General features: G+C 57.2%; 2 protein-coding genes across 3 annotated transcripts in view; one reads left to right on the top strand and one right to left on the bottom strand.

Annotated features, from left to right (window-relative positions):
* The window catches only part of ZAN (zonadhesin), a 32,054-nt gene extending 23,744 nt beyond the window's left edge, over window positions 1-8,310 (top strand). Inside the window, exons 35-46 of the mRNA XM_089895737.1 lie at window positions 2,099-2,310; window positions 2,828-2,969; window positions 3,308-3,555; window positions 4,057-4,186; window positions 4,380-4,554; window positions 4,866-5,039; window positions 5,296-5,435; window positions 5,871-6,070; window positions 6,173-6,311; window positions 6,823-6,963; window positions 7,894-7,993; window positions 8,097-8,310. Coding sequence (XP_089751863.1) covers window positions 2,099-2,310; window positions 2,828-2,969; window positions 3,308-3,555; window positions 4,057-4,186; window positions 4,380-4,554; window positions 4,866-5,039; window positions 5,296-5,435; window positions 5,871-6,070; window positions 6,173-6,311; window positions 6,823-6,963; window positions 7,894-7,993; window positions 8,097-8,292 — 1,997 coding nt within the window. The 3' untranslated portion in view covers window positions 8,293-8,310. The remainder of the gene's footprint in view (window positions 1-2,098; window positions 2,311-2,827; window positions 2,970-3,307; window positions 3,556-4,056; window positions 4,187-4,379; window positions 4,555-4,865; window positions 5,040-5,295; window positions 5,436-5,870; window positions 6,071-6,172; window positions 6,312-6,822; window positions 6,964-7,893; window positions 7,994-8,096) is intronic.
* EPHB4 (EPH receptor B4) lies at window positions 1,293-27,279 on the bottom strand. Of its 2 annotated transcripts, none has more exons than XM_089895732.1 (17): window positions 26,777-27,279; window positions 24,014-24,084; window positions 23,502-23,789; window positions 22,409-22,805; window positions 21,240-21,395; window positions 20,724-21,056; window positions 20,014-20,138; window positions 19,338-19,503; window positions 17,724-17,826; window positions 17,461-17,525; window positions 17,240-17,353; window positions 16,858-17,105; window positions 14,077-14,292; window positions 13,617-13,766; window positions 13,000-13,193; window positions 12,651-12,806; window positions 1,293-9,836 (listed from the first exon to the last, which is right to left on the bottom strand). In XM_089895732.1, the coding sequence occupies exons 1-17, from the start codon at window positions 26,826-26,828 to the stop codon at window positions 9,824-9,826; spliced, it is 2,847 nt and encodes a 948-aa protein (XP_089751858.1). In that variant the 5' UTR covers window positions 26,829-27,279; the 3' UTR covers window positions 1,293-9,823. The 2 variants fall into 2 exon arrangements, with proteins under 2 accessions (XP_089751858.1, XP_022443666.1); XM_022587958.3 differs by lacking the exon at window positions 1,293-9,836 and adding an exon at window positions 10,508-11,558.
* Between the last annotated feature and the right edge of the window lie 537 nt (window positions 27,280-27,816).

The raw sequence follows: 27,816 nt of genomic DNA on the forward strand, positions 1-27,816 counted from the left end.
GGCCCCCTGCGTTGGGAGTGCAGAGTCTTACCCACTGGACCACCAGGGAAGTCCCCAAGAACATTTTAGATTTTAAAACAGTGATTACGGTGTTTTTCCTATGTCATGCATTCCTATGGTTCAAAAACTTTGAAAGTATTAAAAGATCCCCAGTGAAAAGTCTCCCTCTCGCCCTGACCCCAGGGGCCCTGGCCCCAGCCTGCTCTTTTCAGCGTCTGAGTATTTTTCCAAAAGTCTTTTATTTCTGCACATACAGACAAATGCAAATTTATTTTCTGTATTTTCTTACAAACAGCAGACAGGACACAGTAGTTTGCACTTCATTTTTTTTCACTTGACAAACTAGCTTGGCGGTCCTTCCCTGTCAGATATGTAAAGAGTATCCTCATTCTCTTTTGCAGCTGCGTCATAATTCATTTATCATAATTTATTTAACTAGTCTTCTAGCGATGGACTTTCTAGTTGTTTCCAGTCTTTTGCTCTTGCAAACAGTGCTGCAAGGATAACCTCATGCAGATACAATTCTCTACGTGTGTGTCTCTTATCTGTGGGATAAATTTGTAGACCTGGAATTGTTGGATCAAAGATTGTGTGGATTTGTGCTTTTGAGAGATGTTGCCAAATGGCCTTCCATAGGGGTTGAGGAATTTACATTCCCACCAGCAACATACGAGAGTGCCCATTTCCCCACAGACTGGCCAACACACAGCATTATCGTGCTTTTGGATTTTTGCCTATCTGATATGTGAAAGATAAAAGGAGTCTTAATTTGTATTTTTCCTATTATGAGTGAAGTTGTGCATTCTTTCCTATGTTCAGGAGCAATGTGGATTTCCCTTTCTGTGATTTCTTCATACCCATTCACCATTCTTTCCACTGGTTTGTTGGTCTTTGTTGAAATGTTTTATGGATGTCCTTTGTCTACTACGGAGAGTAGCCCTTCATTAGTGCCATGAGTTACAAAAATTTTGTCCAGGTCTCTTTTTTCCATCTTTCACTCTTTTTTACCATGCAGAAAAAAAAAAAAAAATATATATATATATATATATATATGTATGTATGTATTTGTGAGGTCAAATATAATAATCTTTGTTTTATGGCTTCTGCAGTTTCTTAGTTACAAACGGCTTCCCCACTCTGAAGTTAAAAAAGAATTTGCCTGTGTTTTGCTCTAGTATTTGTATTGTTTCTTTTTTTTTTATATTTAAATGTTTGATCCATGGGGATTTATCCTGGTGTGTAGGATGAGAACTGAATCAACTTTGTGTTTATTTTTTCCCAGTATTATTAAATGACCATTCTCTCTTTTTCCACTGACTCAGATGCCATGATTTATATTAAATTCCCACACGTATTTGGATCCCTCTCTGGGCCTTTTTCTCTGCTTCCACTGCTCCATTTATCTTCATTTACCAGCAGCACAATGATGTGGTCATTGAGAGTTTAGATAGTGTTTAGATTTCTGGTAAGGACGTACACTACCTACTGCTGGTTTTTTTTTTCCCCAGGTTTTTTTTGGTTTGTTTTAGAATTTTCCCAGCTTTTCTGCTTTGTTTAGATCCTCATTTCCACATTAATATCATCTTGTCCTATTAAAAAACAAAACAAAATCCTGTTGGTGTATTTTGGGGGTATCGTATTAAATGTATAATTAGGGAGGGACTTCCCTGGCAGTCCAGTGGTTAGGATTCTGCGCTTCCATGGGGGGCACAAGTTCGATCCCTGGTCGGGGAACTAAGATCCCACATGGCGCGTGGCGCTGCCAAAAAACTAAATAATAATTAAATTAACTTAGGGAAGACTGACATCTTCCCACCTGTGAGCAGTTCCATTTGTTTGCAACTACTTCTACTTAAAGGGCTTTATTTAGCTCCTCCAGCACAGTGGATACCTCCCTGCCCTGTGCTCCTGTCACACCTCGTACACACACACGCCAGTCACATGCTTACTGACCAGATGCACCAGGGTCGCGCTGCTGCGGCTGCGGGCTGACACCGGATTCCCACGCTGAGCGGGGAGAACCAATTCTTGCTCTCTTCTGTCCTCGGAGCCAGCACACAGCCCACGCTCAGTCAATGTTTCCCCCCGCCCCCTCCAGCTCTGGACTGCTCCGCCCACAGCGTCTACACCACCTGCGTTCCCTCCTGCCCTCCTTCCTGCTGGGACACGGAAGGCCAGTGCAAAGGCTCCAGAGTGCCCTCCACCTGCGAGGAGGGCTGTGTCTGTGAGCCCGGCTACGTGCTCAGTGGACGGCAGTGTGTGCCCAGGAGCCAGTGCAGCTGCAGGGACGCCCAGGGCAACTCCCTCCCTGTGAGTGGGGGCAGGAAGTAGGGGTGGGGGCAACACACCTTCGGGATGCCATGTTCTCCTTTCCTGTGCCTCTCTCAGCCTGGGCCACCCACGCCTCTACCGCTGGCCCTGGGTGTGAAGGCTGGTGATGGGGCAGGGTGGCCTCCTGCCAGGTCTGGGCTAGAGGGTGCGTGGTTTGGGTTTGGGGACTGAGAAATGCAAACCACAGGGATGCAGCCGGTACGGTGGCTTTGATATGAATCCTGATGGTACCACTCACGAGTCAGGGGACCTCTGTGACCTCAGTTTCCTCATCTGTAAGATGGGTTCAGCAGTACCTCCTGAGCAGCCTGTGTGAGACACACCGAGCGCAATGCCTCTAGGGGGCGGTACAGGTCCATAAGGGTGCAGATGGCACCGGGACTGCCTCTGGCCCGTGCCAAGTGAGCCATCAGACTGTAGGCTTAGGCTGAAGTCGTCGAGGAAAGAGAGCTGGCCCTTCCCTTCTCACTCCCCGTTCTTCCTGCGGCGTCTGCAGGCGGGTAAGTCCTGGTTCTCCGGAGGCTGCTCCAAGAGGTGTGCCTGCAGAGCGGGCGCCATTCAGTGCTGGCCCTTCACCTGCCCCTCGGGCTCCCAGTGCCAGCCCAACAAGGACGGCAAAGACTACTGCGCACCCGAGAGTAAGGGGGCCCTCGGGGAGGTGGAGCCAGAGGGGCCTGGGCTGGGCGCTCTGGAGAGGGAGGGACCCGGCGTGGGCAGGAGTGGGCCTAGGCTCTCAGGCTCTTACCAGCTCCCTGGTCGCCTGCATGATCCTCTCTGGGATCTGCTATCTTAAGTGCAAAAAGAGGGAACCAGACAAGGAGATCCTCTCAAGATGGGAGAGGGAGAAAGGGGAAGATCAAGTCCACGGGGAGCCCAGGGCTAAGAGGGAAGGTGACAGGAGGTCCCAGGCAGGTGAGGGGCTCTGGGGCGGTTACATCACTCAGGGTGCCTTCTCAGCGTTGGCCCTTCTTTTCAGAGTCGGAGCAATGCACAATTTATGGGGACCCCAGTTACCGCACATTTGATGGCCTCAGCTACCGCTTCCAGGGCCGCATGACCTACTTTCTGATCAAGACCTTGGACGTGCTCCCTGATGGGGTGGAGCCCTTGGTCGTGGAGGGCCGCAACAAGGTGTATCCATCCTTCAACCCCATCTTCCTGCACGAAATCATCGTGACGGTCTACGGCTACACAGTCCAGCTCCAGACGGAACTGGGACTTGTAGTAAGAGCCAGGCCAGGCCGGGAGGGTCTGGGGAGGCAGGTCGGGCCATGGGAGGCCACCTGGAGCAGGTGAAGCCAGGACTCTGTGTTCCCTGGGAAGGTCCCAGCAGAGGCTGCCTAGTTTTGGAAATCAGAATCAGTGCCACACTCACCTCCTTGGGGGGGGGGGAGGGCAGAGGAGGGCAGTGGGATTACACACAAGGTGGGAGAGAGGCAGGGGGAGAGAGAGAAGGGAAACTCATGCAGTGTGAGGGTGGAGCTGTGCTGAAGAAGTACCAGGGCACCCACCTGCCAGTTTCTTTGCAAGGAAGGGGCTGAGGCTGCAATAGGAGCAGACCTCAGGGAGGCCTTTGCCACTCGGGGTAGCAAAGCTTCCTGCGGTATCTTGTTCCCCGGAATGACGGCACCGAGAGGTACCAAGATGTGCAGAGAGACAGAGGCCAAAGCGGCAGAGGGTCACCTTGATTCAGGCCTCCGTGCGGCTCCTGTCTGCCTTCTCCAGGTCAACGGTCAGAAGATGACCATCCCCTACGAGCCCAACGACCAGCTGCGGGTCACCATGCGAGGCCATCGCCTGTATCTGATCACAGACTTTGAGCTGGTCATCAGCTTCAATGGAAAGAACAATGCAGGTACCTGAGCGTGGGGACCGGAGGGCCGAAGGGACATTCCAAGGATGGGGGTAGGGAAAACCACGTCTTGGGCCGAACGTAGTGAAAGGACCTCTGCCTGGGAGTGGGGCCCCCGAGCTCCAGGGGAGGACCCAGGAGGGGTGGGAAGTGACGAGGTGGGGAGTTTCGATTCTGGGACCCCTTCCTCCTGCAGTGATCTCCCTGCCCATCACGTACCGGAGGCTTGTGCGCGGCCTGTGCGGCAACTATGACCAGAATAAGAGGAATGATTTTATGCTGCCCAACGGTGCCCTCACCCAGAACCTCCTTGTCTTTGGCAACAGTTGGGAGGTGAAGAAGACCAAGGGAGGCCTCCCCCGCTTCTCAAGGTGAAAGGGCTGGGGCTCTGAGCAGGGAGGCCCAGCCTGGGCTGGAGGGCCGATGAGCGACACCGTAGTATCTGTTTACACCCTGCTCACCCCCATATCCTCAGCAGAGGAGGAACCCCGAGGTCAAGGGCTCAGACTGGCCTGATTCTCCTAATCCCATCGTTTCTTTCCCCTCCCACTGACTGTGGGGCACCTGCCCTGTGGATCCCGGTCTGTGCTCGAGCCCTCCCCTCTCCTCCCCCCCCCCCCAGTTCTTCCTAAGTTCACAGCCATGGTGGGCCTCACCTGGCCCTTCACTATCTCTGCCCCAGGGAGGTACAAGAGGAGGAAGTGAAAGAAGAGGAGGCGTCAGGCTTTCATGTGTCAGAATGCAGCCCGGAGCAGCTGGAGCTCATCGAGCACACACGGGCATGTAGTGTGCTGGTGGACCCCCAGGGCCCCTTCGCTGCCTGCCACCAGCCTGTGGCCCCGGAACCCTTCCTGGAGTGAGTCGGGGACCCAGGACACGTGGGAATGGCCTTTCTCCAGGTCCTGGGGCCTGTTCTCTGATCGGCTCTCTGTTGGGCACAGTTCTCTCTGTGGCCTTGGTACCTTGTCTCACACACACACACACACACACACACACACACACACGCACACACGCACACTGCCTGGTGGGGCTTCCAGGGCCTCTTCTGTGGGGCCGGGTCTCCTTGCCTCCCCCTCTCTGACAGCACCCAACTGTCCCTGCCATCCCCCCAGGCACTGTGTGTCTGATCTGTGTGCCGCCCGGGACCCCAAAGAGCAGGACGAGCGGCGTTGCCAGGTCCTCAGCGGGTACGCCATTATCTGCCAGGAGGCGGGCGCCACCCCGGTCAGCTGGCGGAACCACACCCACTGCGGTGAGGCCCTGACCTTCCCCAGCAGCGGGCTCCTGGCCTCCTCCCCCGCCCCCGGCCATTTCCGCCCTCTGCTCCGCGCTGAGCCCCCACCGGTACCCGCACCTTGGCTTCCTGCCTTGCTTCCCCCAGCCCTGAACTTTCCCCTTGTCAATGCCCTCGCGAGCTAACTCCTTCTGTGCCCTCACCCGAAGCCTCAGCCCCGTCACCCTGTCACCCCGTCACGCCGTCCTGCTCCTTCTCGCCGGTGCCCATCCTCGCTCCACCTCATGAGCTGGTGTCACAGACAAAAAGACACGTAAAGCTGGTCCACTCTTCTGGCTCCCCTGCCTCTACCAAGCTCTGTGCTCTGTTGGGTGACCTCGTTGCCCACACGTGGGGGGCCAGCCCCAGCGCAGCCACCTTCTGACTATGACTCTGTCCCCTCTGTCCCCTCAGCCTTGCCGTGTCCAGCCAATACCGTCTATCAGAGCTGTATGACACCCTGCCCAGCCTCCTGTGCTGCCCTGGCAGCTCCCAGGGATTGCAAGGGCCCCTGTGTGGAGGGCTGTGCCAGCCTCCCAGGCTACATCTACAGTGGTGCCCAGAGCCTCCCCCTGGCCCACTGCGGCTGCACCAACAATGGCATCTACTACCAGGTCTGGGCTGGAAGTGGGAGGCCTCGGGAGAGCAGACAAGGAGAGCCAGACTCTGGAGGTGAACCAGAACCTCACCACCTCCCGCCCCTTCTCCCTCTCCAGCAGGGTGACAGCTTCGTGACCGAGGATTGCTCCCAGCGCTGCACCTGTGCCAGCTCGGGGGTCCTGCTGTGTGAGCCCCTCAGCTGCAGCCCTGGGGAGATCTGCACCCTGGGGAACCTCACTCGTGGCTGCTTCCGAGGTGAGCCTGGACCGGCCCTTGACAGCGGGCTGGGGGTGGGGGTGAGGGTGGAGGTGTCCCTGGACCGAGGAGCATCCCTTCCAGTCCTGTGCCTGGGACTCCATCTCATCAGTGTCAGGAAATTCGTGCCATGCGATCCCACTCTGTCTTTTTCGGGAGGGGCAAAGGCACAGGCCCTGCCTTCTCTGAGCCTCTGCTCTCTGCCGGGCACTGTGCTGGGCCCTTTGCCGAGCGTTAGCTTCCCAGGATCTCCTTTAGTCCTTACTCACCACCTGGGGGTAAGCACAGCATCCCCACTTTATAGGTAAAGAAAATGGAGTTCAGAGAGGGTAAGCAGTTTCCCCAGAGCTCAGGGAGTGTAGAGCCAGGACTGGAAACCCGGCCAGCAGACCCTGGCGAGTCTCTGTCAGCTGCTGCTTTCTTCCCTGGCGTCCCAGCCCCCAGGCCCCTCTCCCTGGCTGTGGAGCAGCCCCTCTCAGAACCCCCCTCCCAACCCCTTCCATCCTTGCAGACAGCCCGTGCCTACAGAACCCCTGTCAGAATGATGGTCGCTGCCAGGAGCAGGGAACCCACTTCACCTGTGAGTGTGAGCTTGGTTACGGGGGACACCTCTGCACGGAGCCTCGGGATGTGCCACCCCCTGAAAAGCCAGGCAAGAACTTCATCCCAGCCTGTATCCTCACAGCCTGTATCCTTCATCCCAGGCTGTATCCTCACAGCCTGTATCCCAGCCTGTATCCTTCATCCCAGCCTGTATCCTCACAGCCCCTTCCCCACAAACAACGGCCGCAGAATTATCCCACATATATAGTATTAACCTATAATATCTATTATAGATGTATAATAGATAGTATAGTATCAATGTGGTATATTACTATATGAAATATAATATTATAATATGATCCCTACAGATTAGCCGGATCAGTGTCCTTCAAGGATCTCAGAGTCCCTTTGCCCATCTCCTACCCACACACTCTGGAATCTTCTGTCTGATCCTGAGCTCCCCACTTCTGAGATCTGTATGCCTCACCCTGCTGTTATTCCCCTCCCTTGTGTCCCTCTGAGCCTCCAGTACCTTTTATTGGTATTCTCCATCCCAAACTGTAATTCCTGTGAGCCTCTGGGCCAGCGGTTCTCCAACTTTATCCTCGTGCCTAAGATCGGGGTGGAGCAGGGCTGTCTTGTTTACCTTGTTCATTCCGGGACTCGTCCCCAGAGATTTGGATTCAGTAGGTCTGGAGGGGGCCCCAGAGATCTGCATTTTTCACAAGCTCCCAGGTGACCGATGGAAGTGATGCCTGGGCTACTCTTTGAGAAGCACGGACTGACATAATACCCTGGACTCTAGGGGACCAACTGGATAAACATCCCCTTAGAAGGTTCATGGGAGTTGTGTGTCCAGATGCAGGAGGGCAGCACCAAGGCCTTGAAACCCCTGGGAGCAGCAGCCTCCTTAAGGGAGAAACAGCCACCCGGGATGTAGGGGATGCAGTCCCTCCAGGGTGGCAGCCGAGGACTGAAAGGGAGTGTCTCTGCCACCCCTTCCTATCCCACATCCCTATTTCTCTTCCCCATGCCCCAGAAGCCTCCAACTTTGCGGTCATCCTGTTGGGATTGCTGGTGCCTGTGCTGGTCATAGTGTCAGCAGTGACCAGAGAATGCATTTCCAGGAAGAGGAGGGGGTGAGTTTCAGAAAAGGGGAAGAGGAGGGGCGGCTGGTAGGGGAGCAAACACGGGGAGCGGGCGCCGACCTTCAAGCTGCTGTCTGTTCCCCACGCCCTCTAGGGAGAAAATGCAGAGCCAGACCAGAGACGAGCTGCCAGGTACCGGTGAGCACCAGCCCCACCGTCCACAGCTTTGGCTCCGGGAAGTCGAGTCTGCTTCTAATACAAGGTTTCCTCGCTTTCTCCTCAGATTTTGCTCCAGATCATGCCTTCAAAGTCGCTCAGTTTTGAGTTGTCCACAGAAGAAGGAGACATAAAATTATTTATTTTTGAGATGTGAATTTGTACATGATTCTGGTAGAGAAAGGCTCTGTGAGGGGGGTCTTGAGGGGAGAAGTAGGAGGGAGACGGGGTGTGAGGGTCTAGGGCTGGGGGCTCCACAGAGCGTCCAGAGGGGAGGGAACACAGGTCTGAGGAGGTGAGGGGCTGTCTGTCCCTTAGACAAAGCCACGTGAGGGTGGGCCACCCGCCCTCCGGCTTCGGGGATACAGGAGAAAAGTCTTCACGCCAGGAATCCTTGTTCTTGGCGGACTTGGCCTCAGAGCTCCCCACCGGTAGGTAGTGAAAGGTGATCCTGAGGTTTTACATTTCTAACGATGCGACTAAGGCGCTGGGCAGAGGCTAAGGACTGGGGATGTGGCTTTTTCCAAAGGGTGAACCGGCCAGCCTGTGACCAAAAGGGCCTTGGGGTTCCTATGGTAACTGAGGGTGGAGTCTGAGGGCCAGCTTGGGAGGAGTTTGGAGCTCCATCCTATTAGGAGTGAGCAGCTCACCTCAGCCAAAGGCCAAAGTGCAAACATTCCCACCCTGACCCCTGTGCCTCGTGCCTCTCACCAGGCAGGTCCTGGGGGAAGGGGTGGGACATCCTGCTTGGGCTCTAAGAAAAAGAAGGTTGTCAACTGGGGGTGCTCAGGATGTGGGACCCCCAAGGACAGGGGATGCCAAACAGGCAGGACCCTGGTTCTAGAAAGGAATCCTTCTGTGCTTGTCCTGCAAACGACCCCACAAGCCACCTTCATGTAAGGAAGCAAGACCCAAGTTGGCTGGGGAATGGGCTCCAAGGGAGGGGTGCCCCTGGCCAGGCCACCCAGCCCCTTAGCTGGGGGGAGCAGCTCACACTCTGGAGCTTGTGACAGGAAGGCTCAGGCATTCTGGAACTGGACTGGCCGTGCTTTAACCTGGGCATCACGGGGCTCCCGGCAGCATGCCTGCCTGCACTGAGCTCCCTTCTCCTGCTCTTTGAGCCTCTGCCTCTCTGTTCTTCATCTATATCCTGCCCCCTTGATCTCGGTTCCTCCCCTCACCCAGCTAAGGTCTCCTTATCTAGCCTGGATGTCTGGTTGGCAGCGAAGGAGGTGGCCTGGACCAGCATCCTCAAGATAGACTTCCTCCTTCCGGAAGTAGGGGGACCCAGACCCCCGCTGTCATCGGCAGGATGGACTCTCACCCACCCCCCTTTTAGGGGTACAACACCTGGGCCGTGTCATCGAGGGAGGGGACAGAGGATTCCAGAATATTATACTCCCGAAGGCAGTTGTAGAGGCAGGAAATTGGGGACAGGATCACTGCCGGAGGCTTCCTGGGCTGGGAGAGGCAGAGATTGTGATTTGGGGTCCTGTACTGACCCCAACACGACAACAGGGGTCAGCTGAGATGCAGAAATGGCAGGGCTGCACCAGCTTGACAAACCTGACCCGGTCCAGGGCTGCCCCTGCAGTTGTCCCCTGGGGCGGGCAGGCTGGGAAACCAAAGATGCTGAGAAAGACTTCAGGGCATTGACCCCCATCCTCATCTCATCTTCCTGTTTGGGAGGGAGAAGTTAGGGGAAGATACTCAGGTGGTTTCCCCTCCCTTCCCAAGAGGCTGGGAGAACCTGCCTGGGCAGCATCTTGAAAGGGGGAATTGTCCTCCCAACCCAGCGCAGCGTCTGTACACGTGTGTGTGTGTGTGTGTGTGGTGTGTGTGTGTGTGTACTTGTGGGGGGGTCCACGTCCTCCACTCCAGCCTCTGCCCCTCCTCCACAGCCAATGCAGACACTCCCCCCACATTGCCTCTAAACCAACCCCAGCTGTCAACATCTGGCCCACATCTGTCTCTTTCATGTGACTGGACCTCCACCCCAGATTCCCCCCTCCCCCCTTCACGGGGCTGTAGGGCCGGGCTCTGAGCTCAAGGCCTCCCCTGCCTCACAAAGCCCCCTGCCAGGGCTAGGGAACCAGGGCAGGGGAGGGAGGGCAACCCCATCCCGGAGGTGCCCCAGGCTATTGGCAGAGCCATCTGGAGCCGCCGATGACTATCTTCCACTGCCCCCACCCTACCACCTCAAACACACCGTGGGGCTGGGAACCAAGCACCCAGCCCCGTCTCCAGACCTCCGACCCCTCTCAGCCTGGCTCAAAAGCTCCTTCACACCAGTCCCCACCCTCCACAGAAGTCTATTCCCCCACCCACCCCACTCCCAATCATCCCCAGAGCCTGGACACTTTCCATTTTCTTTTATTTATACAAAACAATTGTTTTAAATATAATTTAAGAACCCCTCCAAGCACCAGTGTCTGTCTCTTGTTTCTAACACCACTGCCCCCCACACCCCCTCATGGACACAGCTTAGGGGTACTTGGGGGGGCAGGGAAATGTCTGGGGTTGTGGTGTGACCAAGGCACTGTTCTGGAAACACACAACGATGGGTCCCTGTTTCAACTTGGGCAAAGGAGGCGATAAACAGGTCCCCTCTAACACAAAAAGTTACAAGGACGGTATAAAAAAAAAAAAAGGGAAGGAAAAATAAGACCGAAAACAAAAAATAAAACTCAAAAACCTTCAATATGAAGGCAGCAGATGGGGGAGGGGCATTTACAAGGGAAAACCGAATTCGGTGGAGACAGCAGCAAGGTTGGGACATCCACGTCCAATGATTTTGTCACTGGGCCGTGCCACCCCTTCCTGCCTCACGATTCGCAGGCTAGTCCCCCCTTCTCTTTGGTCTGCAGGGTCGCTGCCCTTCAAGGTGAGGAGGGGCACCTGGGGGCTCTAATTGGGGATCAGAGGGAGGCCGTGGGGATTGTGCCCAACCACCCCCGGGATGTTGGCAGATTCTGGGCACTTCTTTTCCTCTGGTCAGACCCAATCCCGAGGGAAGGGCTCCCACACCCTCAGTTTGGGGTTCCCCGCTTGGGGAGGGTCTGATTTCTACACTCCCATACGGCCGAATCCCCAAATCCCTTCTCTCCAGCTCCCCGCCCCCATGGGTTCAAAGTGCAATCCAGTGGGGCCCGGGGATGGGAGCCTCTTGGGTCCCCACCCGATTCTGCCCCAGGAATAAGGGGAGCGGTGTCCCCAGCGTGGGAGTCCCTGCCGCTCCAGAGCTGGGGGGGCCAGGCGAGGAGGCGCAGGTCAGTACTGGGGCGCTGGTGTCCCCGACCCTCCTGAGGCTCCAGGCTTGGCCTGGGACTTCATGTGCTGGACACTGGCCAGGATTTTTTTCTGATGCCCCGCCAGAGTGACTCCGATTCGGAGCAGGTCCCTGGGGAAGAATGAACGGCTAGGTGAGGCCACTGGGCTCCCGGGCGGCTCTCCTACCAAAACCCCATCCCCGCCTCAGGACTGTCCGCCAATCAGAATGGCCGGCGGGGAAGGGGGCTGACGTCAATAGTTGCCAGTCAGTTTCCGGAGGATTTAGGAGCCGCCACAGTTCTGCGCAGCCGCAGTAAGGAGCGGGGCTAGGTACCCGCGGGGGTCGAGATGCAGGAGGTGGGGCGGGCTGAGAGAGAGAGAGAGAGAGAGAGAGAGAGAGAGAAAGAGAAAGAAAGAGCTGGGTGGGTGGAGAGGAAGGGGCGGGAGAGGACAAAAACAAACTGCTCCCAGCCCCATCCTGATGCGGGGAGACGGGGATAAGGAAAAAAGAAGAGGTGAGAGAAATGGAGGGCAAGAGCTCGTGTCAGGGAACCCGTGTCAAGGCGAGGCTAGAGCAAGTCAGGGAGGAGATGCCCAGACCTGGTGGGGCAGACTGGCCCGGGACCTGCCTTCCAGGGAGAGGAAGGGCCTCCTGGACCCTCTGTGTCTGGGTTTATATTCCTTCTATTTCTGTGATTCAAACCTGGGGCAAGAAGAGTCGTTGGGAGAGAAATGCAAAGGCAGAAAGGAGGACCAGGGAGAGGCCAGCTAGGGAAAACCAGCATTTGGGAGGCGTTGGAATCATAAAACCATTTAACATTAAAGCTGGAAAGGCTCTCCAAAACCTAGTCCAACCTTCTCCTTTTATGGGTGGGAAAGCATCCAGAGTTGACACGTCGTTAATGTGAGAGCAGGGTCTGGAATGCAGACAGATGCACGAAGATACATACAGATTGCGAGGTGGGAGCGAGATGGCCCCGGGCTGAGATGGTGCAAGGGGGTGAGGCGCGCACAGCTGACCGGGAAGAATCCTGGGGCTCTCAGCCCCTGCAGCTGTTACTGCTTTGGCAGGGGAGGGGCTTTAGAAAACAGAGTTGGCACCAGGAGTTGACCCCAAAGGCCCCTGCTGAAACTGTGGGCCTGATTCTGGTCCCCAGGCACCACCCCTCCTGGCTGCTTGGCCCTCACCACTCCCCCACCTCCATCTCCTGCCATGACTTACTCAGTGGAGATCTGGCTGACCAGCTCGAAGGAGCCAAACCCAGCGGCTGCAAAACTTTCTTCGTATCTTCCCATCTTGATGGCTCGAAGCCACTCGCCCACAGAGCCAAAAGCTGAGTAGTGAGGCTGCCGCTGATCCAGGAGGGGGTGCGAGGCCCTGGGAGGCAAGGATGGGGAGGACACACTGAGAACCAGCCTGTGTCAGGGTAGGGACGTACAGCCCAGCCCTGGAGAGGTGGACAGGGACCATCCCACATACCACCAAAGGGATGGATACTTCTCAGGGGGAAGCGAGGTTCTCAGGGGATGGCAGAGTGCAGGAAAGAGGGCCCATCCACTGGGGTCCTCACCCGCCATTCTCGCGGGCCACGATTTTGAGGCTGGCAGGGTTCCGGATCATCTTGTCGAGGGCACTGACCACCTGGGGGAAGCGGGGCCGCGCGTTCCGGTCTTTCTGCCAACAGTCCAGCATAAGCTGATGCAGGGAGGTGGGGCAGTCTGGGGGCGGGGGCAACCGGTAGTCCTGTTCAATGGCATTGATCACCTGGAATGACAGGTAGAAGCACTGGGTGAGGACGTCAGGGAAAACGAGGCTGCCAAAGGACCCCAGGGAAACGGTGACTTAACAGATACTGGGATGGCTGCTATAGCACCCCCCAGAAGGGCAATTCTGGGGGGTGCTCCTGGCCAGGGCCGAGGCCACTGGCTGTGGCTCAACGTCCCAGAAGCGCTTGAGCTATGATCCAGACATGTAACTTCCCAAGGCTGCCCTCCATCACTGTGTCCTTCTGTGACCAGATAGGCTGTATTGAACTCTTGGATACAGAGATCAGCTCCTCACAGCGCCACCCTCACCACCTCAAGGACCAAGCAGTGATGAGCTCTCTGAGAACCAACCCCCCGCCCCCGCCCCCGCCCCATATCCCAAGAGAGAGGACGTTCCAGGAAAGCTTGGTAGGACACTTACATCCTGATTGCTCATATCCCAGTATGGCCGTTCCCCAAATGACATGACCTCCCACATCACAATCCCATAGCTCCAGGCATCACTGGCAGATGTGAACTTCCGGAACGCAATGGCCTCAGGGGCTGTCCATCGGATGGGAATCTTTCCTCCCTAAAGATGGGGGAGGAAAAGGTGAGCTGAGGGACTCACAGGACTCAGGCATTCTGCCCCCCACCTTTGCGTTTCCCCCAGCTCAGGCCTCCTTTCTTTCTGGGACCCAAACACCCAGCTCCCCGACTCTGTTCTTTTCCTAGACACCTGGTAGCCAGGTTCCTTAAGCTGCCCCCCCTGCCCCCACAAGGTCTACTCTTACATCCTGTCTTGGACCAGAGCTGTCAAGCCCTCAGCCTCCCAACTTTCCAACCTGCCCTGCTCACCTGGCCCTAAGAACCTAGTTCATATGCCTGTGCCCCAGCCTCACCAGAGAGCTCGTGTAGGTGGGATCAGAAGAGTTCTCCTCCAGGAATCGGGAGAGGCCAAAGTCTGAAACCTTGCAGACGAGGTTGCTGTTGACCAAGATGTTGCGGGCAGCCAGGTCTCGGTGGACGTAGCTCATCTCAGCAAGGTACCGCATGCCCGAAGCGATGCCCCGTAACATGCCCACGAGCTGGATGACGGTGAACTGGCCGTCGTTCAGCTGGAGATGGACATGGCGGGGGCGTGGTTCGGACAGCTCACCCACCGCTCCCCCTTCCTTCCATGTTCTAAACAGTATTTGTCCCTCCCAGACCCAACTCACAGACCCACCTGTAGGACCGGCCTGCTGACATCCCAGGTAAACCACCCCCTTTCTTTAAAAAAAAAAAAAAAAAATTTTTAAAATTTATTTTCTTATTTTTAAATTTTATTATTTGAAATCTATAGACGGTTTATTTTATTTTATTTTTTGGTCGTGCATGCGGGATCTTAGTTCCCCGACCAGGTATTGAACCCGGGCTCCCTGCATTGGGAGTGTGGAGTCTTAACCACTGGACCGCCAGGGAAGTCCCTCCCTCCTTTCTTTTACCCTGAGTTCTCTCAGCTCTTACTATGGTATCGTGACACAATGCTTGTAATTGTCCCACTTTCAAATATTTGCTTTCAGTCTCTCGTAATTAGATTATAAGGAGACATTTTAAGATTTTCTTCCATTTAACCTAGTACAGTGCTTTACATCCAGGAAATACTCGACAAATGCCTTTGATCTATGTTCTCTTTATTTGACAGCAACAGAGCGCTGACAGTTACGAGCGTGCTCTGAAGCCACCCTTCGACAGGTGGAGATGCATGCGTTGGTGCTGAACCTGCCACAGTCTCACTCAGCCCTCTTGGACCAACAGTATGCCGGATGCAAGAGCACAGTGAGGAACTGGGTGTGATCAGTGACCACAGCACCAAAACCAAGGTCTAAAGCCCGACCTTGAGCTTTATAGAGTTACCTCTCACAGGGTAAGCCAACCAGTCATGGACAGTTAACTCAGCCCACCTTCTGGGTTCAGCTAGCACGCAGGGGACCCTCGGCAGCCCTCCAGGGCCAGCAACACAGAGTTCAGAAACCGAATTCTGAATCCATCCTCCAAGCCTGCACCCACCCCACGCCTCACATCTCAGCTGGTGGACGCTCAGGGTAGAGACCTCGGAGTCTCCCGCATCCATGGCTTACAATCCATCAGCAAGTTCTGCTGACTGTGCCTCCAAAACCAACCACTTCTGCGCATTCACTGCAGCCCCCATGGCCTGAATGATGCCAGTGTTCGCATCGGCTCCTATCCCCCAGTATCCGTCAGAGGGATCTCCTCAAATCACCTCCCTCTCCTGCTGAAAAGCTTCCCCTCAGACTTCTAATCACATCCAAATTTCTAAGGTCACGAGGCCCAGCCACCAACCGCAACGTGATCCACTATCACTCCTCTGCTGACCTGGTTCAGCTTCACCAGCCTTTCTGCTTCTTCAACAGGCTGGGATCCCGCCCACCCTGGGTTGCTACTCTCTGCCCCCGACACGCTTCCCCCCATCTTCTCATGGCTGGCTTTCTCATCTACCCAAACGTCATCTCTTCTAAGATAGACCCCCTTCCCTTTCCTGCAACCGGACAACGGAACAGACTCCCGTATCCACAAGGGAGGGTCAGACCATTCTGGCAGTGCTCCAGGGTCTGCCTCAGCATCCCTCGTGTTGGCAGCCGGGTAGCCTGTGTCTCCTGATGCGGTGCCACGGGAAGTACACGGCTCCCCCTGACGGAGGCTGGCCACAGACGTTTAATTTTGAACTTGGTACAACATTAATAGACATTGCTTCCCTTACAGGAAACACAGAGAAACAAGCTAGATGACCCCACAAGGAAGAATCCGATAAATCCCGAAGATAAGACATTCAAGTGGACAAGTGGCCCAGCCCTTCAGTGTATCGGAACCCCAACAAGGGACTGTCCTGGATGTAGAAAAGGCTCAAAACAATAACCACAGGTGCAATGCTTGATCCTGAACTGGATGCTGGGACATTTTGGGGACAACTAGAGGAATATGAGTATCAAGTTGGCATTAGGTGATACCAAGGAATTGTTGTAATTCTGTTAAACGCAATGTTACTTTGTTATGTAGAAAAACGTTTTGGGGACTTCCCTGGTGGTCCAGTGGTTAAGACGCCGCACTTCCACTGCAGGGGGAGCGGCTTCAATCCCGGGTCAGGGAAATTCCGCACGCCGCGTGAAGCGGCCAAAAAAAATAAAGTTTTGGTTTTTTACAGAAGATGCATAGGAAAGTTTAAAAAATAATAAAATTCATACAATTTTGTTAAGGTAGCAAAAATGAGCTCTTCTCTCTCATTTCTATGATCCTGTTTAATATTTTTCACATCTGAAATCATGTTTACTTTTTGTGAAACCTTGTTTGTACTTGTTAATCTTCAGTCTCCCCCATTATGCCACCAACTCTCCAAGAGCAGAGATGTTCACGGCTCTATCCCCCGAGGCCCAGTACAGTGGCTGGTACACAACGAGGCGCTCAGTAAATAACTGTCACGAGGACAGATGACAACCCCTCCACATCCCAGGGTCAGCCGGCCCCGCAGGGAGACCAGTCCCAGGACTCAACCGTCCCTGGTGGAGAATGAAGGGTAGAGGGGCAGGGATGCAGGACCCACTGTCTGTCCCGGGTTCTGAGCTCCTTGGTTGCACTGCGGGAGCACAGGGTGGATGCGGAGAGCTGGGAGCAGGGGCTCTCACCCTCAGGAAGGAGTCCAGGGCGCCGTTCTCCATGAACTCGGTGAGAATCATGACGGGCACGCTGTTGGTGACCACGCCCTCCAGACGGATGATGTTGGGGTGCTCGAACTGGCCCATGATGGAGGCCTCGCTCAGGAACTCCCGCCGCTGCCGCTCCGTGTAGCCGCCCTTCAGGGTCTTGATGGCCACACAGCTCTCCTTCTTCCCTGGGGCCTTCAGCCGCCCCCGGCACACCTCCCCAAACTCGCCTTCAGGAAGGAGGCCGAGGGTCAGCTCTCCTGACCCGCCCCCCCCGCCCCCCCGCCCCAACCCCAGGTCTGGCCCTGCAGTCCCTCTCCCCACCCCTCCCCCCCACCCGGGCACCCAGGCATCTTCCTCTCACCTGCACCAATCACCTCTTCAATCTTGACATAGGAGACATCGATCTCTTTGGCAAATTCCCTCACAGCCTCATTAGGGTCTTCGTAAGTGAAGGGGTCAATGTAGACCTTAGTACCTGAGGAATCACGCGGGGCTTGTCAGCCACCACTGCATTCAGATGCCCTGGTCCCTGGCTCACAGCTCTCACCCCAGCCCTATCTCCTCCAGGATGGGCCTACCCACCGTGCCCAATGAGATACTGTCCGTGTTTGTCTGAGTATTCAGCTTCTCTCCCGTTGCTCTGCTTCCTGTAGCCGATGGGAAAGAAGAGGTAAACTGAGTCACGCATCTCGATGTTTCCAGAGGGGAAGGATGGGAATCAGAGAAGGTTCCAGGTGAAAACAGACTCCCGGGACATCGGGGGAGGCTTGCCCTGGAGCAGGAGGGCAGGTGGCCAGCTACACGGGGCTTTGCAGGGGACTCCAGGTGCCCAGAGCCCTCCTCACCTGAGGCAAAGGACAGCGATGACGACGACCACGAGGACCAGCACCGCGCCCACGACCGCCGTGCCAGCAATCAGGGCCAGCTGCTCCCGCCAGCTCTCGTTCTCTGGAGAAGAACTGGTGATCAGGGGGACCCGGCGGGCCCGTGGGCTCCACTCAAGTCCCTCAGGGCAAGCAAAGAAGTTCCCCAGCCTTGGTGGGTTTGATTTCGTTCTGTTATAAATACTGGAAACCACAAAAAGTTCCACTTGAACAGAAGGTTCCAAAGGCTAAAAATGAAAAGGTTCGTAGCCAAAAAGTGGAAACAACCCAAATGTCCATCAACGGATGAATGGATAGATAAAATGTGCCACAGCCATTCAATGGAGTATTTTTCAGCCACGAGACGGAATGAAGTCCTGATATGTTCTACAGCACGGATGAACCTTGAAAACATCATGCCACGTAAAAGAAGCCAGTCCCAAAAGACCGTATCGTATGCCTGCATTTGTATGAAAGGTCCAGAACAGGCAAACTACAGACACAAAAAGTAGACTAGGCTTCCCTGTGGCGCAGCGGTTGAGAGTCCGCCTGCCGATGCAGGGGACGTGGGTTCGTGCCCCGGTCCAGGAAGATCCCATGTGCCGCAGAGCGGCTGGGCCCGTGAGCCGTGGCCGGTGAGCCTGTGCGTCCGGAGCCTGTGCTCCGCAACGGGAGAGGCCACAGCAGTGAGAGGCCCGCGTACCGCCAAAAAAAAAAAAAAAAGTAGACTAGTGTTTGCCAGGGGCTGGGAGGTAATGGAGGAGTTATGAGCATCTGTTTTTGAGGTGCTGAAATGATCTAAAATTAATTGCGGTGATGGCTGCACAACTCTGTGAACATGTTATAAGTCAATGAATTATTTATACATTTTATTTTATTTTAAAATTTAATCATTTATTTATTTTTATTTTTGGCTGTGTTGGGTCTCTGTTTCTGTGCGAGGGCTTTCTCTAGTTGTGGCGAGCGGGGGCCACTCTTCCTCGCAGTACGCGGGCCTCTCACTATCGCGGCCTCTCTCGTTGCGGAGCACAGGCTCCAGACGCGCAGGCTCAGTAGTTGTGGCTCACGGGCCCAGTTGCTCTGCGGCGTGTGGGATCCTCCCAGACCAGGACTCGAACCCGTGTCCCCTGCATTGGCAGGCAGATTCTCAACCACTGCGCCACCAGGGGAGCCCATGAATTATACATTTTAAATGGGTGAATCATGGTGTATGAGTCATATCTCAATAAAATGGTTAAAAAAATTCAAAGGTTTAGAAAACCACTGGGCCAGCATACAAAATCTATCATAGTGTCACCTCAGTTAATCCTTGGAGCCCTGTGAGAGAGGCCTCATATTTCCATTTTTTTGGATGAGAGAGCTGGGGCTCAGGGGTCAAGTTTTTGCTAAAGGTCACATAGCTGGAGAGCCGCTGAGCTGGCCTTCACACCCAGCTGTTGCTTTTGGTTTCTACATCTTATCCCCAGGCCAAAATGCATCGTGGCTGAGAGAAAGAGAAGCGTGGGGCTGTGGCTTTGGGGGTCCTGAGGGCAGAGCCAAGGCCTCCCGCCTGGTCAGATCAGCCAACTCCACCCGCATCCGGCTCCCCGGGCTCACCGTCCAGCTGGGTCTGGCTGTGGTGCTCCTGGCCGAAGGGCCCGTAGCCAGCCTCGGAGCGCGCCCGCACCTGGACCAGGTAGCTGGCTCCCCGCTTCAGTCCCCGCAGCTCTGCCCGGTTCTCCGATGTCTTCAGGAACCGCACACTGCTGGGGCCCTCTGCGCCCTGTTCAGGAGAGGGGACTGGCCGTGAGCCAGGGCCCCCAGATTCCACTGCTCTTTCTGCCTCCCCCCGCCCTGGGCCTGCATCCCTAGCATCTCTGTCCTGCTGAGTGGCAGGTGCGGCCTTTGTGCTCACTTATGTATGCACTGTGCCTTGTGTTTTGCGTTAATTATATCATTTAATCCTTGTAGCGCTTCTGTGGGATACGTTCCATTATCCTAAGCATTTTTGGGGGGTGGGGGGGCCTCGCCACGTGCCATGCGGGATCTTAGTTCCCTGACCAGGGATCGAACCCATGCCCCCTGCAGTGGAAGCACAGAGTCTTAACCACTGGACTGCCAGGGAAGTCCTATCCTAAGCATTTTACAATGAGGATATTAAGCTCAGAGAGGCTAAGGGGTTGACACAAGGTCACTTGGCTAGTACGTGGCAGAGGGCTGCAATTCAGGCGTCCTGGTCCCTGGAGCGGGTCCCACTGCCCACCCCCACCCCTGGGGCGGGGCCTGGTCTCACCTTCTCGTGATACTTGACCTCGTAGTCCAGCACTGCCCCGCTGGGTGCCCGGGGAACAGCCCATGCCAGGCTCAAGCTGCTGGGTGACGACCGAGTCACCCTGATGTCGGACACTGGGGGCGGCACTGCAAGAGACAGACGCCTTGGGGCCCTTGATCGTGGCAGGTCTGTCTCTCATCTTTCCCAGCTCCTCCTCTACTGGCCACACTTGTCTCGGTCCCCCAGCTGTTTCCGGAATTCCTTGTGGCTCTCTCTGCCCCGTCCTGAACTCTCCAGTCCACCTCTGCATCATTTTTTTTTTTTTTTTTTTTTTTTTTGCGGTATGCGGGCCTCTCACTGTTGTGGCCTCTCCCGTTGCGGAGCACAGGCTCCAGACACGCAGGCCCAGCGGCCATGGCCCACGGGCCCAGCCACTCCGCGGCATGCGGGATCCTCCCGGACCGGGGCACGAACCCGCGTCCCCTGCATCGTCAGGCGGACTCTCAACCACAGTGCCACCAGGGAAGCCCCACCTTTGCATCTTTTTAATTCTCTTTCTGCCTCTTGCCCCAAAGGCCTTGACCCGCTATATTTCCTGGGGATCCCACTCCCCAGCTGCTGCCTTTTCCCCCTCAGGCCTTTAGACTGTCCATATCCCTCGCGAGCCTTTCCCACCAATGCCTCTCCCATCCGACCACAGGCTGCCCCCTGCCCCCAGCCCCCAGTCTCACCCTCACGGTCAGTGGTGACATTTACAGCCTCAAATGGAACTGGCCCACTGGCTAAGGAGGACACCCCGTTCACGGCGGTGACCTCGAAGGTATAGGTGAAGTCAGGACGCAACCCACGAATGGCCACCCAGGGCTCCATCAGGTCCCGGGGGCCGGGGTCGAAGGTCAGGTCTCCCCCGCAGGGCGTGCAGGAGCCGCCGGGGCGGCACTCCCGGCACCGGAGTGCATAGGTGAGGTCCTCTCGGCCTCCCGACTCGAGGGGGGCACTCCATTCCAGGCGCAGGGAAGAGCCGTTCAGGCGGGGAACCACGCTTCTCGGGGCAGACGGAGGGGCTGCAGGAGACCAGGACGTCAGACAGAGGCTGAGCAGACGGGCAGGGGACGGGCAGTGGGACAGACAGGCAGCCACACTGACGTCTTGTCTTGGCCGGGCACCAGGCCAGGGTCAAGAGGAGGAAGGTGTGGGAGGATGGGACTGGGGTCGGGGGTCCACCCCAGGGGTCACTGGCTACTTACTGGTACAGGGTGCACCTCGGGGGTCTGTGCGGGCCCTGAAGTACCCGATGCGACACTGGCAGACGGGCGAGCCAATGGTGTTGGAGTGGCTGTTGGCTGGGCACGGCTGGCAGGACCCCTCCCCAGACAGGGGCTTGAAGGTGCCCTGAGCACAGGCTGCGAGAAAGCGTCCATCAGAAACTTGTATCAGAGACATTCAGCAGTGGGGTGGGGGGGGATGGGGACCAAAAAAAGGACATTCGGCAGCTATTAAAGTTGTATGAGGTGCAAAAGGGAGAACAGGGAGGGAGAAGCTCAGAATCCGCACCTCTAAGAGAAGACCTCCCTCCAGACCAGGGGTCTGAACCCTGACGTGTACCCCCGGCCACTCCACGGCAGCCTGGTGAAACCCAGACCCCTGCTCCGAGGAATGATTTTAAATGCACGCCACAAAATACAGATTACCAAGAAAACCAAATAACTAAAAATACAGTGATCAAAACATGAAGAAACTTTGCAACACAGCAACGTGTGTGTTTCCGTACTAACAAGGTACAGCGGCAAGGCTGACAGGCGAGGAAATACTGAAGTCACCATGAGCGAAAAACATTTTGCTAGTCTTGCGTCATCTTTAATGGGCTGTGAAAACACCCAGGATTTGAATGGGGCCCAAGTCTCAGGTCCTGCTCGACCGCTGGGCTGTGGCTGACACTCCATAAGAGGAGTGGCCAATTTCAGGTAAAGATGAGTGCAAAGAAATGGTCATTTTTTTTCCCTTCCACCAAAGTTCACAGATTCCCCTACATTCTATCTACAAAACCCAGATTAAGAAATTCTGCTCTGGAGAAAAGGCTACGTGAGAATTCAATATCAGTAAATTAGACGAAACCATAACGAAAAAGACTACAGACCGTGAAGCCTTTGTCCTCTGAGTCCAATAAGGTCCCCCAGCCCTGAGGACAGTCCCACAGCCCAGAAAGGAACTGGACATAGATAGAAGGAGAGTGTGGAAATGATGGAGAGCTCAGAACTGTGCTGGGGGCCCTGAAAACACACCCTCCAGTAACTGAGTGCCCAGGAGAATAAAGAACTTTTAAAACGGAAATTTAAGAAGTGGATCCAAGAGCAGGGTACCAGCCAGGCCTCCTGCAGACATGGGCAAGCTTTGCGGGGGAAGTGCTGGCCCTCACCTCGGCACCTGGTATTCCCCTCGGCGGCCTCAAACCCTGGAGCGCAGCTGCAGCCCGTGACCGGCTGCCCAGCCCACTGGCCATCCTCCCGGCAGTAGAGGCTCGGGCTGGGGCCAGGGGCGGGCACGGCATCGGCCACGCAGCTCCCCGCCACGGGCACCACGAGCTCACGAGGCACGGTCTCCGGGAAGCAGGTGAGGTTCACGGTCAGCTGGGCGCACTTCTTATAGAAGAGGTGCAGGGACAGCAGGGCCATGCAGGCGCCCTGGTCCTGGAAGGCCAGATAGAAGCCGGCCTTGGTGAGCGGGCCCAGACGCAGCGTCTTGACGTTCACCTTCCCGGTGGCCTCGGCCCCGGGGCGCTTCCGGGTCAGGTGCTCAGCAGCAACTGTGTCCACCTGCCAGGTTGGGGAAGAGACTCACTGCCGCTGTCCTCCACTCCCCCAGGACCCCGCTGGACTGTCTTCTTCCCAGCTCACCCTCTCCCTGACCTGCCTGGCTCCTGTTCCAGAACCTTCTCTCCACCGTTCCCAACGTACGCTTTCCTGCAGGCCCCAACATTGTCCGTTAACACCCGCCGAGCTCCTATGGTGCATCCAGCCACTGTCCCGCACCCCCTTTCTGTGCATTCACTCATCCTACAGACACTTATCAACACCCACGCTGTACCAGGCCCTGGACTCCACGCCAAGGAGCCAGAGATGAAGGCAACGCTGATGAGCTAATGATAAATTAAAAGTATGATGAGTGCTACGGCAGGCGGGACCCCAGGGCAGGGCACATGAGCAAAGGCGTCCCGGGGGGCACCTCGGAGCTGGAAGTTACAAGGCGAGGAGCTGGGTGGGAGAGGCAGAGAGAAGGCATTCTAGGGTGAGGCATAAGCTGGTGCAAAGGCAGGGGGGCTGCAAAGGGGCGAAGTGTACTCAGAGAATGGGGAAGTGTAGGGGGGCCCCAGCACATGGAGTAGAGCGGCTGTTCCACCTAGCAGGCCACCCTCTTCCCTCCTCAGACCCGGGCCTCTTGCTTCTCGCCCCCAGCACCTCTAGACCACAGGCCGGCCCCAGACCCCGCCTTGGCCTGGGGCACCTGGGTACCTTGATGTAGGGGTTCTCCATCCAGGCTGGCGTGTGGGCCGTGGCCGTGTCCGCGTCGCTCTCAAAGTAGAAGACGGTGAAGGTCTCCTTGCAGGAGCGGCCAGCCCGCGGCAGGGAGACGCACTCCAGCATGGTGAAGCGCAGCGTGGCATACACGTGCACGGCGCCCCGGCGGGGCACCCAGCCCGTGCGCAGCCAGTGGGCCAGGCCCGGGGCCCGCTGCACGTCACACACCTCGTAGGTCCGAACACTGTGCTGTTCCTCATCCAGGCCGCTCAGCTCCTCCCACTGCGGGGAGAAGGGAGCTCAGCCTGGGGGCTGCTAAGTGGGTGGGTGAAGGTCAGTGCCATAAAGCCACGAGGGGCTGGGGGGACCCCTGGAGAGCAAGGGCTCAGAGGATACCTGCTTCGGCTGCTGCGATGGCTGTGTGTGTGTGTGTGTGTGTGTGGCCTGGGAAGTAGGAGCACAGGTGGACCCCCTGCCTCGGTTTCTCTCCAAGCCCCAGCTCTTACCTGTCCCTCCACCTGAGGGAATGTCACCCACTTCAGATCGGCAGTTTCCAGTTTTGTGTTCAGTAGGGTCTCTACGACGGACAGACAGACAGACACAGTCAGTGAGCGCTTGGGAGAGACACCAGGAAGCCCAGACCCCTGGGAGCTGAGACAGACAGGCCGAGGAGGGGAGCGAGCCCTGCCCTCTGCCCCCCCAGCAAGCCCAGATTCCCAGCCTCTTTTCTGAGTGCCAGCCCCGCCCCTGACAGCTGACAGGCACGGAGCTGACCTTCGGGACTCCCAGATCTAGGCCTCTGTGAACTGCTGTGCCCCAGAGGAGAAGGGGGGACACAGATGCTGAAAGGGGAAAAAGGCAAACAGCTCAGAAAGGGCTAAGCTAGAGCCCAGACCTGACCCTGACCCCGAGGTGGGATACAGGGACACCCCTCCCACCAGGGCCTGCCTCAGCCTCTGCAGTCCGTTCCCAAATCCAAAGGACGTGCTGCCTCCGTCCCCACCCCCCTTCAGACCAAACACCCCAGCCCTTCAGATCCTTGAAGGTGGTGCTGACCTCCTGAGGCCCAGCCCTGACCCCCCATTCCCTCCCCACCAGCTAGCTGCCCTCGGAGGAGGAAGTGCTGGAGGCCAGGACGCTTGGGTTCCTGCCCTTGGCCCCTGTGTGCAGAGGCCTCACATCTGGATTTGGTTATGGGAAGGAAAAGGGGAGGAGATTTTAGGGGTGTGTGTATGGGCGGGTGAGCACACCTGGCTCTGCTCCGGCCTCTCTCTGGGGAGGAGAGGGGCGCGGCTCTGGCGGAAGGTGGGGATTAGGAGAAACTGCACAGCCGCCCCCCGCCCCCCGCCCCCAGCTGAGGAGGGGGGGGAAGGAGGGTAGGGGAATCCCCTCGGAGATTTGTGGGTGGGGTGCTACAGGCCTGCCCTGGGAGGAGCCGAGAGGGGGCCCCCAGGGGAGCCAGCAGCACACCTGGGACCAGGGCCCCCCTCCCTGGTGGGAGCTGCAGGAGAGAAGGGAAGGCAGGTGGGCAGGCAGCCTCCTCCCAGGGACCAGGTGATGTCCACGGAGGGCAAGGGGTCAGGCGGGACCCCGGCCAGGCAGCTGGGGGGTGAGGCCTGGGCCCCCATGGGTGGCGGGAGACAGCCCAGCACGCTGGGGACAGGATGCCCGGGTTCTGGGAAGGGGGCGGATAGAGGCTGCCGTCTCCACCCTCCATTGTTCCAGACTTGATAGTGTTTTCCTGTCTCCAATTTATACACTGTCTCTGTTTCAGGCTGTCCCGGGCGCTCTGAGCGGCTCACTTTCTCTCACCCTCTCTCTTTGATCTGTCACTTCTTTTGCCTCCCACCTCTCTCTCCCGCTCTCCATCCACCTCCATTTCTCTTTCTGACTGTCACTCTGCTTTCTGCCTCCCACCTTTCACCATCCCTGGGGCACAGAGCCTTGGATAAAAGACTGAACTCTTGTCTCAGTCTCCTCATCTGTAAAATGGGAGCAACAATACATCCCACCCACAGGGTTGTTGGAACCATGAAAACATAAAGCACTCAGCATGGGCCTCGGGCCCGGAAAGCACTGAGGTAATAGAAATTAGAAGTTACTCCCTGTTCCTCTTTGCATCTTTCTTTCTCTCTCACCACACATCATCCCAATGGGTTTTCTCCCTGCTTTACTTTCCCCTCTCTCTCCCACAGTTCTTCCCCCATCTTTCCCCGAGCCCAGCAAGTCTCTCCTCTTCCCCCACACCCAGCCTTTGATCCCCAGCCCAGAGCAGCACTGCCCAGCCTGGGGGAGAGGGGTTTCTAACTGCCTTTGATTCCTTCTCCTCAGTAGCCCCCCATGGCCCACTCCCCAGAGACCCCTTTGATTCCAGGCAGTGAAGGAGGGGAAGGAGGCAGCTCATTGAAAGGAGATTAGGGCCATGGGAGGAGGGTTTACAGAGCTCTTGGCTCCCCCTCTAGGGGTTGGGGGGAGGGCAGAGACTCATGGATAAAGTAACATTTTGGCTGGGGTGGGGGGATGCAGAAAAATTAGAAGTTTAAGAGAGACAAGTAGACAGCAGTTAAGCTGAGTTCAGGGGACACGAGGGCTGTGTAGGTCAGTTTCTGCCGGCCTAGGGTTAGAGGAAAGGACTCTGGTGGGACTGGGGCAGGGTCTAGACTGCATTTAAAGGGCTGGGGTGCAGCTTGGGGAAACCAGGGAAGGGGCCTCCCTGGCGCAGGGGCCGTGGCTTTGGGAGAGATTTGGAGGTTTGGAGTGTGAGTGCAGAAGCTGGCCATCCCCACGGCGGTGTGTGGAACTGTAGGGTCAAGGTGTGAATGCTCCGGAATGGGGGGGCGGGGATAGTTTTATGGGCTAGCACAAAGTTCTGCCTTGTCTTCTTGTTCCTCCAGAAATGTTTCCTCCTGTTTGGCAGAGGTGGGAGGAGGGGACAGAAACTTTGGAGAGAGTTTTGAAGACTGGAGTAGAAAACTGGAGAGAAAGGGAAAGGCTGCCAAGGGCGTCTGGAGTCAGGAGTAAGAGTGTGGGGAGCCGGGACCGGGGCATGTCCCGGGACAGAGCTCGCCTCCATCTCTTTCCCAAACAAAAGAAAACTCCACTCCCCGCTGGGCCGCCTCCTCCCCGCCCCCCTCCCGGGCTAGCACTATTGGTCCGGACTGTTCGCTGTTGGGGTGCCGGGTTTGGGGGAGACAGATGTCGGCCCTTACACCCCGAGGCCCATCTTCGGGGGGCCCCAGAAGTGGCGGGGTGACTCCAAGGAAACTCACCTTCTAAAGCGGCTACAAGCGAAGCCCAGCAGAGCAGAGCCCGGAGCTCCATGGCGCCGCCTCACTCTGGTTGGATCGGATCCGAGTTTGGGGGGCGCTAGCCCCCCCAGGTCTAAACCCCCCCTCCCGAGCGGGTGGACGTCGACTCCCCGCGCTGAACTCGGTCGGGGCCCTCAGCGCGGGCCCATGCGGGCGCGCCGGGCACCCGGTGGCGGCGCCCAGGTGTGGCCCCGCGTCCCAGCCGCGCGCGCAGACGGGAGGTCGGGGGCGTCCTGGCAGCGGCCGCGCCGGGAGCGAGCAGAGCAAGACGTGGCTGGAGTCGGGGTCCCTCCGGGGCCTCGGGGTCCCGCCCCGGGTGGCTGGGGGTGGGCCGGCCGCTCGCGCTCTCCCCCCCTCCCTGGAGTGGCGCTGCTCGCGCCGCCGGGCTGAGCGCGCTCCGCGCCGGCAGGGAGTGTGGGAGCGGAGCGGGGACGGGAGCGGGAGGGAGGGGACTGCGGCGCGGGGCCGAGCAGGCTGGGCTGGGCCGGGCGGCGCCTGGCCGGGGAGGGAGGGGCGCGCGGGGGGCGGGGGGAGTTACCCCCCAGCCCGGGCGAGGCGAGGGGGCCGGGGCGTGCTGATTGGAGCGCGCGCTGCTGAATAATTCATGAGGGAAGCGGAGCGGGGCGTCGAGCTGAGCAGGTCGGGAAGTTGGGAGAAAGTTTGGAGAAGGGGGAGGGGCGGCGGGTGCGGAGCCCGGGGACCGCCCAGACCTGCCCCGTGGCCGTGCGCCCCTGGTCCGGACCGCGCGTGTCGGGGCCGGAGCCCAGGAACCCCCGGGTCAGGCCCGAGCCCGGCAGACACCAGGGAGCAGAGAAACACACGCCGCAGCATGGAGGGCCGCACGCTCGAAGCCCTATCCGATCTTCCTGCGGACTTCGGATTCCCACCACCTCCTGGTTGGCGCAGGGGACCGTGTTTGGGGGAAATTTTTAAAGATGGAGGGTGGCCCAGCGGGCCCCAAGGCAGAGGTCTCAGCTTAGATACGCCTGGAGCGAACGTTC

Source organism: Delphinapterus leucas, chromosome 15 (genome assembly GCF_059928025.1).
Source record: "Delphinapterus leucas isolate spDelLeu-1000000601 "Yukka" chromosome 15, BTC_Dleu_Yukka2, whole genome shotgun sequence".
NCBI lineage: Eukaryota > Metazoa > Chordata > Mammalia > Artiodactyla > Monodontidae > Delphinapterus > Delphinapterus leucas.